Source organism: Oncorhynchus gorbuscha, unplaced genomic scaffold, assembly GCF_021184085.1.
Source record: "Oncorhynchus gorbuscha isolate QuinsamMale2020 ecotype Even-year unplaced genomic scaffold, OgorEven_v1.0 Un_scaffold_830, whole genome shotgun sequence".
Taxonomy (NCBI): domain Eukaryota; kingdom Metazoa; phylum Chordata; class Actinopteri; order Salmoniformes; family Salmonidae; genus Oncorhynchus; species Oncorhynchus gorbuscha.
Window position 1 is genome coordinate 61,618 of NW_025745829.1, and position 16,572 is coordinate 78,189.

At 45.2% G+C, this 16,572-nt stretch overlaps 1 protein-coding gene across 1 annotated transcript in view; it reads left to right on the forward strand.

Annotated features, from left to right (window-relative positions):
* LOC124020477 (CD82 antigen-like) overlaps nucleotides 1-16,572 on the forward strand; it is a 64,252-nt gene that overhangs the window by 21,337 nt on the left and 26,343 nt on the right. Inside the window, exons 2-3 of the mRNA XM_046335723.1 lie at nucleotides 5,114-5,186; nucleotides 12,966-13,038. Coding sequence (XP_046191679.1) covers nucleotides 5,124-5,186; nucleotides 12,966-13,038 — 136 coding nt within the window. The 5' untranslated portion in view covers nucleotides 5,114-5,123. The remainder of the gene's footprint in view (nucleotides 1-5,113; nucleotides 5,187-12,965; nucleotides 13,039-16,572) is intronic.

A 16,572-nucleotide genomic window follows, 5' to 3' on the forward strand; every position in this document is an offset into this window, starting at 1 on the left:
CGCCTGGAGTTTACTAAACGGTATCGGGGTTTGGTACCGCTGCCTTAGTCCAATGAGGTGGAAATAGAGCTCTTTGGCCAAGCGGTGAGTTTGGTACCGCTGCTTTAGTCCAATGAGGTGGAAATAGAGCTCTTTGGCCAAGGGGTGGGTTTGGTACTTCTGCTTTAGTCCAATGAGGTGGAAATAGAGCTCTTTGGCCAAGCGGTGAGTTTGGTACAGCTGCTTTAGTCCAATGAGGTGGAAATAGAGCTCTTTGGCCAAGGGGTGGGTTTGGTACTTCTGCTTTAGTCCAATGAGGTGGAAACAGAGCTCTTTGGCCAAGCGGTGATGTTTGGTACTGCTGCTTTAGCCCAATGAGGTGGAAATAGAGCTCTTTGGCCAAGCGGTGGGTTTGGTACCGTTGCCAGTCCAATGAGGTGGAAATAGAGGTCTTTGGCCAAGCGGTGAGTTTGGTACTGCTTTTAGCCCAATGAGGTGGAAATAGAGCTCTTTGGCCAAGCGGTGAGTTTGGTACAGCTGCTTTAGTCCAATGAGGTGGAAATAGAGCTCTTTGGCCAAGCGGTGAGTTTGGACAGATTCTGTTTGAGAATGAACGCCGAACCTACTGTAAAAAATATAGTGGTGGATCTTTGATGTTTTGGGGATATATTTCTTCCATCGGTCCTGAGGCCGTTAAGGTCAACAGCATCATGACAACAGCATCATGAACTGTACCCAGTACCAGGACATTTTTGCCCCAAAAAAATCTGGTTTCCTCTGCCAGGAGAATGACAGTTGGCCGCAAGTGGATCTCCCAGCAACACAAAACCCCAAGCAACACAAAAACCCCAAGCAAGACAAAACCCCAAGAAGACAAAAACCCCAAGCAACACAAAAACCCCAAGCAACACAAAAACCCCAAGCAACACAAAAACCCCAAGCAACACAAAAACCCCAAGCAACACAAAAACCCCAAGCAACACAAAAACCCCAAGCAACACAAAAACCCCAAGCAAGACATTTTAAAATCCACAAAGAAATGAATCCACACAATTAACATTTTTGCAACGGCCGTCTCAGTCTCCAGACCTTCAGACACATTTGAAAACCTGCGGTTTGAATTGAACAAGGACAAGTTCGTAAACTCAGACCCTGAAAGAGATCAAGGTTCTGGACAGATTCTGTTTGGAGGAATGGTCGAAATAGTCTATAGGGCTCCCCAATGTGTTCTCCAATCTCAGAAAACATTTTTAGAAAAAGTGTCTGTGCCCTGATCCTCACAAAGTGAGCGATTGAAATCAAGGGAAGTGAATCTATTTGACTCCTAACTGTTTAAGTATTAGTATAAAGTAATATAATATAGCTCAGTATTTTGTATTTCTTTTATGCAGTCGTTTTTGCTCATGTTTATCAAGGGTACCAATACTTTCTGAACCCACTTTATTTCTAATACCTTTTTAAAGGCCCAGTGTAGTCAAAAACCAGATAATCCTGTGTTTTTATGAGGTTGGAAAATGTGAAAAAATTGTATAATTAACGTCCTTTTAATGTAAGAGCTGTTTGATAAGAACGCTTTACATTTCAGCCGGTCACACTGGTTGAATCGACGTTGTTTTTACATCATTTCTACAAAACAAGTTGAACCCATGTGGAATAGACATTGAATTGATGCCTGTGCCCAGTGGGTTCGCTTTAATTTGTCACCCAATTTTGATATGCTCCTATGAACTTCACATGTTGGTGCTCATGGGTCCTTTTACATGGAAATGCCCCTAACTTAACATTGAGTCAACGCCGTTGCCGGTGAGGCAGCGCCGTGCCGGTGAGGCAGCGTACAGTCTGGCCGGTGAGGCAGCGCCGTACAGCCGGTGAGGCAGCGCCGTTGCCGGGTGAGGTTGCGCCGTAGCCGGCCCTGGTCTAAAGTAGTACACTATATAGGGCCCTGGTCAACAGTAGTGGCTATAGGGCCCTGGTCAACAGTAGTGCGCTATATAGGGCCCTGGTCAACAGTAGTACGCTATATAGGGCCCTGGTCAACAGTAGTACGCTATATAGGGCCCTGGTCAACAGTAGTACGCTATATAGGGCAAGAAAGTATTTAGTCAGCCACCAACTGTGCAAGTTCTCTCACTTAAAAAGATGAGAGGCCTGTAATTTTCATCATAGGTACACTTCAACTATGACAGACAAATGGAGGAGAAAACATCCAGAAAATCACATTGTAGGAATTTTAATGAATTTATTTGCAAATTATGGTGGAAAATTGGTGTCCACTTCTATATTTACAGCCCTGTCATGTTTTCCACTGTGTGTGTCCCTGTGTTTTTAAACAGTATGTTGAGACCGTTTAGCCTGGTTTAACTGTCTGACTCACAGACCACTAACGACTGGCCTGTGGCTGAAGGGGCTCTTTGAACACATCGTTAACATGGCAGTAAACTGGCCTGTCTTGTGGCTGAAGGGGCTCTTTGAACACACCGTTAACATGGCAGTAAACTGGCCTGTCTTGTGGCTGAAGGGGCTCTTTGAACACACCGTTAACATGGCAGTAAACTGGTCTTATGTTGACTAGTTAACATCATGGAACAGCCTTGTTTCAATATATATTCACGTTCGGGCCTCTTGGCTGTGGGACCGTTTTGCTGGTTGTAGTCTGATGTTGGACCAGTGTTAGCCGCTTCAGGCTGTGTTGCTGTGGTAGATTGATTGTTGTGCTCGCTGTTCACTTTGTGCTGTGTGCTGCTGGTTGTACAGTCTGGAGGTTGTGTGTTGCTGGTTGCAGTGGTGTAAAGTACTTCAGTAAAATACTCTAAAGTACTTCAGTACTGTGGTCCTTCTGTAGCTCAGTTGGTAGAGCATGGCGCTTGTAACGCCAGGGTAGTGGGTTCGATCCCCGGGACCACCCATACGTAGAATGTATGCACACATGACTGTAAGTCGCTTTGGATAAAAGCGTCTGCTAAATGGCATATATTATTATATTATAGTAGTTTTGGGTGTATCTGTACTCGACTATTTATATTTTTGCCAACTTTTATTTCAACTATATTCCTAAATAAAATAATGTACTTCTTTACTCCAAACGTTTTCCGTGACACCCAAAAGTAGTCGTTACATTCGGACAGGAAAATGGTCCAATTCACACACTTATCAAGAGAACATCTCTACTGCCTCTGATCTGGAGGACTCACTAAACAGGGAACATCCCTGGTCATCCCTACTGCCTCTGATCTGGTGGACTCACTAAACAGAGAACATCCCTACTGCCTCTGATCTGGAGGACTCACTAAACAGAGAACATCCCTGGTCATCCCTACTGCCTCTGATCTGGTGGACTCACTAAACAGAGAACATCCCTACTGCCTCTGATCTGGAGGACTCACTAAACACCGGCTTTATTTGTAAATGATGTTGGAGTCAGGAGCCCCTGACTGTCTGTACATTTTTTACATGTTTTTTCTATCATCTCAGCAGCTTAGCCAGCAGGTCAGGCATCTGTCTTCTATAGATCCAGGTCTCCATCATCTCAGCAGCTTAGCCAGTAGGTCAGGGGGTTCCAGGCATCTGTCTCCTATAGATCCAGGTCCCTATCATCTTAGCAAGCAGGTCAGGTCAGGCATCTGTCTCCTATAGATCCAGGTCTCTATCATCTCAGCAGCTTAGCCAGCAGGTCAGGGGGTTCCAGGCATCTGTCTCCTATAGATCCAGGTCTCCATCTCAGCAGCTTAGCCAGCAGGTCAGACATCTGTCTCCTATAGATCCAGGTCCCGATCATCTCAGCAGCTTAGCCAGCAGGTCAGACATCTGTCTCCTAGGGATCCAGGTCCCTATCATCTCAGCAGCTTAGCCAGCAGGTCAGGTCAGACATCTGTCTCCTATAGATCCAGGTCTCTATCATCTCAGCACCTTAGCCAACAGGTCAGGGGGTTCCAGGCATCTGTCTCCTATAGATCCAGGTCTCTATCATCTCAGCAGCTTAGCCAGCAGGTCAGGGGGTTCCAGGCATCTGTATCCTATAGATCCAGGTCTCTATCACCTCAGCAGCTTAGCCAGCAGGTCAGACATCTGTCTCCTATAGATCCAGGTCCCGATCATCTCAGCAGCTTAGCCAGCAGGTCAGGCATCTGTCTCCTATAGATCCAGGTCTCTATCATCTCAGCACCTTAGCCAACAGGTCAGGGGGTTCCAGGCATCTGTCTCCTATAGATCCAGGTCTCTATCATCTCAGCACCTTAGCCAACAGGTCAGGGGGTTCCAGGCATCTGTCTCCTATAGATCCAGGTCCCGATCATCTCAGCAGCTTAGCCAGCAGGTCAGGCATCTGTCTCCTATAGATCCAGGTCTCTATCATCTCAGCACCTTAGCCAACAGGTCAGGGGGTTCCAGGCATCTGTCTCCTATAGATCCAGGTCCCTATCATATCAGCGACTTAGCAAGCAGGTCAGGTCAGGCATCTGTATCCTATAGATCCAGGTCTCTATCATCTCAGCACCTTAGCCAACAGGTCAGGGGGTTCCAGGCATCTGTCTCCTAGAGATCCAGGTCTCTATCATCTCAACATCTTAGCCGTCAGGTCAGGCATCTGTCTCCTATAGATCCAGGTCTCTATCATCTCAGCAGCTTAGCCAGCAGGTCAGGGGGTTCCAGGCATCTGTCTCCTAGAGATCCAGGTCTCTATCATCTCAGCACCTTAGCCAGCAGGTCAGGCATCTGTCTCCTATAGATCCAGGTCCCTATCATATCAGCGACTTAGCAAGCAGGTCAGGTCAGGCATCTGTCTCCTAGAGATCCAGGTCTCTATCATCTCAACATCTTAGCCGTCAGGTCAGGCATCTGTCTCCTATAGATCCAGGTCTCTATCATCTCAGCAGCTTAGCCAGCAGGTCAGGGGGTTCCAGGCGTCTGCCACCACTTATAATGTAGGCCTCTCACACCAGCAAATCCAGACACACACACACACACACTGTGGATCATGTCCCTTCTGTACTTTGATGCCATCGTGTTAAACTCTTCAGTCGACCACAGGGATGTCTGACCTGACCTGTGATTTTTATCTTCATGATCGTATCATATTAATGCTTAAGTACTCTTCAAATAAAGTATGACTAAATATTTAGTATTCTGTTGTTCACAGAGCGATCACAATGGGGAAAGGCTGCATGAAGGCAATCAAGTACTTCCTGTTCCTCTTCAATGTCCTCTTCTTCGTAAGTATCTTATTTCCCAGACACAGATAACATGCCTATACAGTGCAGGACCTCAGCCTCTCCTCTGAGTGGATGAAACCGTGCATGACAATTAACCGTCTGATCGATATGACATGACCGCCACAGCTCTACTGCCCTGTTGGACCGGTTTGAGGTCGAGTCGGTGGGAGGGAATGTGAACTCATCAACACACACCAACCACTCTGTCATCCTTTGTCCTCTGTTTCACTCTCTCATTCTCTGACATCATTCACTCTCGCTTTCTCTCTTTCCCTCCCTCTCTCCCTTTAGCTCTCTCTCTCTCTCTCATGCCCTCTCTGTCTCTCTCTCATGCCCTCCCTCTCTCCCTTTAGCTCTCTCTCTCTCTCTCTCATGCCCTCTCTGTCTCTCTCTCATGCCCTCCCTCTCTCCCTTTAGCTCTCTCTCTCTCTCTCTCTCTCTCTCTCTCTCTCATGCCCTCTCTGTCTCTCTCTCATGCCCTCCCTCTCTCCCTTTAGCTCTCTCTCTCTCTCATGCCCTCTCTGTCTCTCTCTCGCTCGCTCTCTCGCTCTGTTTTTGCTCTCTCTCTCATGCCCCCTCTCTCGTTCTCCCTCTTTAGCTCTCTATTGCTCTCTCTCATGCCCTCTTTCTCCCCCTCTATCTCTCCCTCTCACCCCCTCCCTCCCTCCATCCCTCACTCTCCCTGGTTTCTTCATTAGAGAGCAGATTAAGTGATTGTGGCCTGGTTACCACGGAGATACTCATCCGCTCAGTCAAAGGCTCCCACAATCCCCCCCTCTACCATCCATCATTCCCATCACTGAACAGGGTCAATTAAAAGTCTGATCCAGAGCTTAAGGCTTTTAAGTTACACTGTGAATGTATGGTGTGATCTCACTACTAACAGGACTGATGTAGAGAAACGTCACTACTAACAGGACTGATGTAGAGAAACGTCACTACTAACAGGACTGATGTAGAGAAACATCACTACTAACAGGACTGATGTAGAGAAACATCACTACTAACAGGACTGATGTAGAGAAACGTCACTACTAACAGGACCGATGTAGAGAAACGTCACTACTAACAGGACCGATGTAGAGAAACGTCACTACTAACAGGACCGATGTAGAGAAACGTCACTACTAACAGGACCGATGTAGAGAAACGTCACTACTAACAGGACCGATGTAGAGAAACGTCACTACTAACAGGACCGATGTAGAGAAACTAGAATGTAACAGGACCGATGTAGAGAAACGTCACTACTAACAGGACCGATGTAGAGAAACGTCACTACTAACAGGACCGATGTAGAGAAACGTCACTACTAACAGGACTGATGTAGAGAAACGTCACTACTAACAGGACTGATGTAGAGAAACGTCACTACTAACAGGACCGATGTAGAGAAACGTCACTACTAACAGGACCGATGTAGAGAAACGTCACTACTAACAGGACCGATGTAGAGAAACGTCACTACTAACAGGACCGATGTAGAGAAACGTCACTACTGACAGGACCGATGTAGAGAAACGTCACTACTGACAGGACCGATGTAGAGAAACGTCACTACTAACAGGACTGATGTAGAGAAACTAGAATGTAACAGGACTGATGTAGAGAAACGTCACTACTAACAGGACTGATGTAGAGAAACATCACTACTAACAGGACTGATGTAGAGAAACGTCACTACTAACAGGACCGATGTAGAGAAACTAGAATGTAACAGGACCGATGTAGAGAAACGTCACTACTAACAGGACTGATGTAGAGAAACTAGAATGTAACAGGACTGATGTAGAGAAACGTCACTACTAACAGGACTGATGTAGAGAAACATCACTACTAACAGCACTGATGTAGAGAAACGTCACTACTAACAGGACTGATGTAGAGAAACGTCACTACTAACAGGACTGATGTAGAGAAACGTCACTACTGACAGGACCGATGTAGAGAAACTAGAATGTAACAGGACCGATGTAGAGAAACGTCACTACTAACAGGACCGATGTAGAGAAACTAGAATGTAACAGGACCGATGTAGAGAAACGTCACTACTAACAGGACTGATGTAGAGAAACGTCACTACTAACAGGACTGATGTAGAGAAACGTCACTACTGACAGGACTGATGTAGAGAAACGTCACTACTGACAGGACTGATGTAGAGAAACTAGAATGTAACAGGACTGATGTAGAGAAACGTCACTACTAACAGGACCGATGTAGAGAAACGTCACTACTAACAGGACTGATGTAGAGAAACGTCACTACTAACAGGACTGATGTAGAGAAACGTCACTACTAACAGGACTGATGTAGAGAAACGTCACTACTAACAGGACTGATGTAGAGAAACGTCACTACTAACAGGACCGATGTAGAGAAACGTCACTACTGACAGGACCGATGTAGAGAAACGTCACTACTGACAGGACCGATGTAGAGAAACTAGAATGTAACAGGACTGATGTAGAGAAACGTCACTACTAACAGGACTGATGTAGAGAAACGTCACTACTAACAGGACCGATGTAGAGAAACGTCACTACTAACAGGACCGATGTAGAGAAACGTCACTACTAACAGGACCGATGTAGAGAAACGTCACTACTAACAGGACCGATGTAGAGAAACGTCACTACTAACAGGACCGATGTAGAGAAACGTCACTACTAACAGGACCGATGTAGAGAAACGTCACTACTAACAGGACCGATGTAGAGAAACGTCACTACTGACAGGACCGATGTAGAGAAACGTCACTACTGACAGGACTGATGTAGAGAAACTAGAATGTAACAGGACTGATGTAGAGAAACGTCACTACTAACAGGACTGATGTAGAGAAACGTCACTACTAACAGGACTGATGTAGAGAAACGTCACTACTAACAGGACCGATGTAGAGAAACTAGAATGTAACAGGAACGATGTAGAGAAACGTCACTACTAACAGGACTGATGTAGAGAAACTAGAATGTAACAGGACTGATGTAGAGAAACGTCACTACTAACAGGACTGATGTAGAGAAACATCACTACTAACAGGACTGATGTAGAGAAACGTCACTACTAACAGGACCGATGTAGAGAAACGTCACTACTAACAGGACCGATGTAGAGAAACGTCACTACTAACAGGACCGATGTAGAGAAACGTCACTACTAACAGGACCGATGTAGAGAAACGTCACTACTAACAGGACCGATGTAGAGAAACGTCACTACTAACAGGACTGATGTAGAGAAACTAGAATGTAACAGGACTGATGTAGAGAGACGTCACTACTAACAGGACTGATGTAGAGAAACGTCACTACTAACAGGACTGATGTAGAGAAACTAGAATGTAACAGGACTGATGTAGAGAGACGTCACTACTAACAGGACTGATGTAGAGAAACGTCACTACTAACAGGACTGATGTAGAGAAACTAGAATGTAACAGGACTGATGTAGAGAAACGTCACTACTAACAGGACTGATGTAGAGAAACGTCACTACTGACAGGACTGATGTAGAGAAACGTCACTACTGACAGGACCGATGTAGAGAAACGTCACTACTGACAGGACCGATGTAGAGAAACTAGAATGTAACAGGACCGATGTAGAGAAACGTCACTACTAACAGGACTGATGTAGAGAAACTAGAATGTAACAGGACTGATGTAGAGAAACGTCACTACTAACAGGACCGATGTAGAGAAACGTCACTACTGACAGGACTGATGTAGAGAAACTAGAATGTAACAGGACTGATGTAGAGAGACGTCACTACTAACAGGACTGATGTAGAGAAACGTCACTACTAACAGGACTGATGTAGAGAAACTAGAATGTAACAGGACTGATGTAGAGAAACGTCACTACTGACAGGACCGATGTAGAGAAACGTCACTACTGACAGGACCGATGTAGAGAAACGTCACTACTGACAGGACCGATGTAGAGAAACATCACTACTGACAGGACCGATGTAGAGAAACGTCACTACTGACAGGACCGATGTAGAGAAACGTCACTACTGACAGGACCGATGTAGAGAAACTAGAATGTAACAGGACCGATGTAGAGAAACGTCACTACTAACAGGACTGATGTAGAGAAACTAGAATGTAACAGGACTGATGTAGAGAAACGTCACTACTAACAGGACTGATGTAGAGAAACATCACTACTAACAGGACTGATGTAGAGAAACGTCACTACTAACAGGACTGATGTAGAGAAACGTCACTACTAACAGGACTGATGTAGAGAAACGTCACTACTGACAGGACCGATGTAGAGAAACTAGAATGTAACAGGACCGATGTAGAGAAACGTCACTACTAACAGGACCGATGTAGAGAAACTAGAATGTAACAGGACCGATGTAGAGAAATGTCACTATTAACAGGACTGATGTAGAGAAACGTCACTACTAACAGGACTGATGTAGAGAAACGTCACTACTGACAGGACTGATGTAGAGAAACGTCACTACTGACAGGACTGATGTAGAGAAACGTCACTACTGACAGGACTGATGTAGAGAAACTAGAATGTAACAGGACCGATGTAGAGAAACGTCACTACTAACAGGACCGATGTAGAGAAACGTCACTACTAACAGGACCGATGTAGAGAAACGTCACTACTAACAGGACCGATGTAGAGAAACTAGAATGTAACAGGACCGATGTAGAGAAACGTCACTACTAACAGGACTGATGTAGAGAAACTAGAATGTAACAGGACTGATGTAGAGAGACGTCACTACTAACAGGACTGATGTAGAGAGACGTCACTACTAACAGGACTGATGTAGAGAGACGTCACTACTAACAGGACTGATGTAGAGAAACGTCACTACTAACAGGACTGATGTAGAGAAACGTCACTACTAACAGGACTGATGTAGAGAAACTAGAATGTAACAGGACCGATGTAGAGAAACGTCACTACTAACAGGACTGATGTAGAGAAACGTCACTACTAACAGGACCGATGTAGAGAAACTAGAATGTAACAGGACCGATGTAGAGAAACGTCACTACTAACAGGACCGATGTAGAGAAACGTCACTACTAACAGGACCGATGTAGAGAAACTAGAATGTAACAGGACCGATGTAGAGAAACGTCACTACTAACAGGACTGATGTAGAGAAACGTCACTACTAACAGGACTGATGTAGAGAAACTAGAATGTAACAGGACTGATGTAGAGAAACATCACTACTAACAGGACTGATGTAGAGAAACGTCACTACTAACAGGACCGATGTAGAGAAACGTCACTACTAACAGGACCGATGTAGAGAAACGTCACTACTAACAGGACTGATGTAGAGAAACGTCACTACTAACAGGACCGATGTAGAGAAACGTCACTACTAACAGGACCGATGTAGAGAAACGTCACTACTAACAGGACCGATGTAGAGAAACGTCACTACTAACAGGACCGATGTAGAGAAACGTCACTACTAACAGGACCGATGTAGAGAAACGTCACTACTAACAGGACCGATGTAGAGAAACGTCACTACTAACAGGACTGATGTAGAGAAACGTCACTACTAACAGGACTGATGTAGAGAGACGTCACTACTAACAGGACTGATGTAGAGAAACGTCACTACTAACAGGACTGATGTAGAGAAACGTCACTACTAACAGGACTGATGTAGAGAAACGTCACTACTAACAGGACCGATGTAGAGAAACGTCACTACTAACAGGACCGATGTAGAGAAACATCACTACTAACAGGACTGATGTAGAGAAACGTCACTACTAACAGGACCGATGTAGAGAAACGTCACTACTAACAGGACCGATGTAGAGAAACGTCACTACTAACAGGACCGATGTAGAGAAACGTCACTACTAACAGGACCGATGTAGAGAAACGTCACTACTAACAGGACCGATGTAGAGAAACGTCACTACTAACAGGACCGATGTAGAGAAACGTCACTACTAACAGGACCGATGTAGAGAAACGTCACTACTAACAGGACCGATGTAGAGAAACGTCACTACTAACAGGACTGATGTAGAGAGACGTCACTACTAACAGGACTGATGTAGAGAGACGTCACTACTAACAGGACTGATGTAGAGAAACGTCACTACTAACAGGACTGATGTAGAGAAACGTCACTACTAACAGGACTGATGTAGAGAAACGTCACTACTAACAGGACTGATGTAGAGAAACGTCACTACTGACAGGACTGATGTAGAGAAACGTCACTACTGACAGGACTGATGTAGAGAGACGTCACTACTGACAGGACTGATGTAGAGAGACGTCACTACTGACAGGACTGATGTAGAGAAACGTCACTACTGACAGGACTGATGTAGAGAAACGTCACTACTAACAGGACTGATGTAGAGAAACGTCACTACTAACAGGACTGATGTAGAGAAACGTCACTACTAACAGGACTGATGTAGAGAAACTAGAATGTAACAAGACTGATGTAGAGAAACGTCACTACTAACAGGACTGATGTAGAGAAACGTCACTACTAACAGGACTGATGTAGAGAAACGTCACTACTAACAGGACTGATGTAGAGAAACTAGAATGTAACAAGACTGATGTAGAGAAACGTCACTACTAACAGGACTGATGTAGAGAAACGTCACTACTAACAGGACTGATGTAGAGAAACTAGAATGTAACAGGACTGATGTAGAGAAACTAGAATGTAACAAGACTGATGTAGAGAAACGTCACTACTAACAGGACTGATGTAGAGAGACATCACTACTAACAGGACTGATGTAGAGAGACATCACTACTAACAGGACTGATGTAGAGAGACATCACTACTAACAGGACTGATGTAGAGAGACATCACTACTAACAGGACTGATGTAGAGAGACATCACTACTAACAGGACTGATGTAGAGAGACGTCACTACTAACAGGACTGATGTAGAGAAACTAGAATGTAACAGGACCGATGTAGAGAAACGTCACTACTAACAGGACTGATGTAGATAGACATCACTACTAACAGGACTGATGTAGATAAACATCACTACTAACAGGACTGATGTAGAGAAACGTCACTACTAACAGGACTGATGTAGAGAAACTAGAATGTAACAGGACTGATGTAGAGAAACTAGAATGTAACAAGACTGATGTAGAGAAACGTCACTATTAACAGGACTGATGTAGAGAAACATCACTACTAACAGGACTGATGTAGAGAAACATCACTACTAACAGGACTGATGTAGAGAAACGTCACTACTAACAGGACTGATGTAGAGAAACGTCACTACTAACAGGACTGATGTAGAGAAACGTCACTACTAACAGGACTGATGTAGAGAAACTAGAATGTAACAGGACTGATGTAGAGAAACTAGAATGTAACAAGACTGATGTAGAGAAACGTCACTATTAACAGGACTGATGTAGAGAAACATCACTACTAACAGGACTGATGTAGAGGAACGTCACTACTAACAGGACTGATGTAGAGAAACGTCACTACTAACAGGACTGATGTAGATGGTTGTCTATGGAACATTACTCCTGGCCAACAGCACCCAAAGACTCATTTACAGAACTTAGTTTAGTCTTATTTACCATGTTGTACTGACTCTCTCTGTCTCTCTCTGACTCTCTCTGTCTCTCTCTGTCTCTCTCTGTCTCTCTCTGTCTCTCTCTGTCTCTCTCTGTCTCTCTCTGTCTCTCTCTGTCTCTGTCTGTCTCTGTCTGTCTCTGTCTGTCTCTGTCTCTCTCCCCCTCTCTCCCCCTCTGCAGCTGTTTGGCGCCCTCATCATGGGGTTCGGACTGTGGGTCCTTCTGGACAATGAGAGCTTCATGGTCATCCTGCGTAAGTTTATCAAACTATACATGCTAATGTGGCAGTCATTTCACCAGAGGAATGACAGTAATGTGGCTGTCATTTCACCAGAGGAATGACAGTAATGTGGCTGTCATTTCACCAGAGGAATGACAGTAATGTGGCTGTCATTTCACCAGAGGAATGACGGTAATGTGGCTGTCATTTCACCAGAGGAATGACTGTAATGTGGCTGTCATTTCACCAGAGGAATGGCGGTAATGTGGCTGTCATTTCACCAAAGGAATTTTTATTTTTTTATTTCACCTTTATTTAACCAGGTAGGCTAGTTGAGAACAGGTTCTCATTTGCAACTGTGACCTGGCCAAGACAAAGCATAGCAGTGTGAACAGACAACACAGAGTTACACATGGAGTAAACAATTAACAAGTCAATAACACAGAGAAAAAAAGGGGAGTCTATATACAATGTGTGCAAAAAGCATGAGGAGGTAGGCAAATAATTACAATATTGCAGATTAACACTGGAGTGATAAATGATCAAATGATCATGTACAGGTAGAGATATTGGTGTGCAAAAGAGCAGAAAAGTAAATAAATAAACTGTGGGGATGAGGTAGGTGAAAATGGGTGTGCTATTTACCAATAGATTATGTACAGCTGCAGCGATCGGTTAGCTGCTCAGCTAGCTGATGTTTGAAGTTGGTGAGGGAGATAAAAGTCTCCAACTTCAGCGATTTTTGCAATTCGTTCCAGTCACAGGCAGCGGAGTACTGGAACGAAAGGCGGCCGAATGAGGTGTTGGCTTTAGGGATGATCAATGAGATACACCTGCTGGAGTGCGTGCTACGGATGGGTGTTGACATCGTGACCAGTGAGCTGAGATAAGGCGGAGCTTTGCCTAGCATGGCCTTGTAGATGACCTGAAGCCAGTGGGTCTGGCGACGAATATGTAGCGAGGGCCAGCCGACTAGAGCATACAAGTCGCAGTGGTGGGTAGTATAAGGTGCTTTAGTGACAAAACGGATGGCACTGTGATGAACTGCATCCAGTTTGCTGAGTAGAGTGTTGGAAGCAATTTTGTAGATGACGTCGCCGAAGTCGAGGATCGGTAGGATAGTCAGTTTTACTAGGGTAAGCTTGGCAGTGTGAGTGAAGGAGGCTTTGTTGCGGAATAGAAAGCCGATTCTTGATTTGATTTTCGATTGGAGATGTTTGATGTGAGTCTGGAAGGAGAGTTTGCAGTCTAGCCAGACACCTAGGTACTTATAGGTGTCCACATATTCAAGGTCGGAACCATCCAGGGTGGTGATGCTAGTCGGGCGTGCGGGTGCAGGCAGCGATCGGTTGAAAAGCATGCATTTGGTTTTACTAGCATTTAAGAGCAGTTGGAGGCCACGGAAGGAGTGTTGTATGGCATTGAAGCTCGATTGGAGGTTAGATAGCACAGTGTCCAATGACGGGCCGAAAGTGTATACAATGGTGTCGTCTGCGTAGAGGTGGATCAGGGAATCGCCCGCAGCAAGAGCAACATCATTGATATATACAGAGAAAAGAGTCGGCCCGAGAATTGAACCCTGTGGCACCCCCACAGAGACTGCCAGAGGACCGGACAACATGCCCTCCGATTTGACACACTGAACTCTGTCTGCAAAGTAATTGGTGAACCAGGCAAGGCAGTCGTCCGAAAAACCGAGGCTACTGAGTCTGCCGATAAGAATATGGTGATTGACAGAGTCGAAAGCCTTGGCAAGGTCGATGAAGACGGCTGCACAGTACTGTCTTTTATCGATGGCGGTTATGATGTCGTTTAGTACCTTGAGTGTGGCTGAGGTGCACCGGCTCGGAAACCAGATTGCATAGCGGAGAAGGTACGGTGGGATTCGAGATGGTCAGTCACCTGTTTGTTGACTTGGTTTTCGAAGACCTTAGATGGGCAGGGCAGGATGGATATAGGTCTGTAACAGTTTGGGTCCAGGGTGTCACCCCTTTGAAGAGGGGATGACTGCGGCAGCTTTCCAGTCCTTGGGGATCTCAGACGATATGAAAGAGGTTGAACAGGCTGGTAAATAGGGGTTGCGACAATGGCGGCGGATAGTTTCAGAAATAGAGGGTCCAGATTGTCAAGCCCAGCTGATTTATACGGGTCCAGGTTTTGCAGCTCTTTCAGAACATCTGCTATCTGGATTTGGGTAAAGGAGAACCTGGAGAGGCTTGGGCGAGGAGCTGCGGGGGGGCCGGGGCTGTTGGCCGAGGTAGGAGTAGCCAGGCGGAAGGCATGGCCAGCCGTTGAGAAATGCTTGTTGAAGTTTTCGATAATCATGGATTTGTCGGTGGTGACCGTGTTCCCTAGCCTCAGTGCAGTGGGCAGCTGGGAGGAGGTGCTCTTGTTCTCTATGGACTTCACAGTGTCCCAGAACTTTTTGGAGTTGGAGCTACAGGATGCAAACTTCTGCCTGAAGAAGCTGGCCTTAGCTTTCCTGACTTCCCTGAACAGTTGCATATCGCGGGGACTGTTCGATGCTATTGCAGTCCGCCACAGGATGTTTTTGTGCTGGTCGGGGGCAGTCAGGTCTGGAGTGAACCAAGGGCTGTATCTGTTCTTAGTTCTGCATTTTTTGAACGGAGCATGCTTATCTAAAATGGTGAGGAAGTTACTCTTAAAGAATGACCAGGCATCCTCAACTGACGGGATGAGGTCAATGTCCTTCCAGGATACCTGGGCCAGGTCGATTTAGAAAGGCCTGCTCACAGAAGTGTTTTAGGGAGCGTTTGACAGTAATGTCAATGATAATGAATGATAATGATAGTAATGTGGCTGTCATTTCACCAGAGGAATGACAGTAATGTGGCTGTCATTTCACCAGAGGAATGACAGTAATGTGGCAGTCATTTCACCAGAGGAAAGACAGTAATGTGGCAGTCATTTCACCAGAGGAAAGACAGTAATGTGGCAGTCATTTCACCAGAGGAATGATAATGATAGCAATAGTTCATACCCATCTATTCCTCTGTTTTATATTATAATGCAGCCGTGATGGCGAGTGGGGACGCAGACCCTGATGAGTCTTCTGTTACTTCTGTTACATTGTTTACTTTGCCTGCACTGCTCCATTGTTGATACAATGTATCATTTCATCTGTTATAACCAAGAGCACAGACCAGTCTGAGTTGACTTTATGTTGATACAATGTATCTGTTATAACCAAGAGCACAGACCAGTCTGAGTTGACTTTATGTTGATACAATGTATCATTTCATCTGTTATAACCAAGAGCACAGACCAGTCTGAGTTGACTTTATGTTGATACAATGTATCATCTGTTATAACCAAGAGCACAGACCAGTCTGAGTTGACTTTGCAAGTTCTTTATTATGAAGCCAAGATTGATGGGCCGGCAGGGTAGCCTAGTGGTTAGAGCGTTGGACTAGTAACCAGGCAGGGTAGCCTAGTGGTTGGACTAGAAACCAGAAGGTTACAAGTTCAACTCCCCGAGCTGACAAGGTACAAATCTGTCGTTCTGCCCCTGAACAGGCAGTTAACCCACTGTTCCTTGGCCGTCAT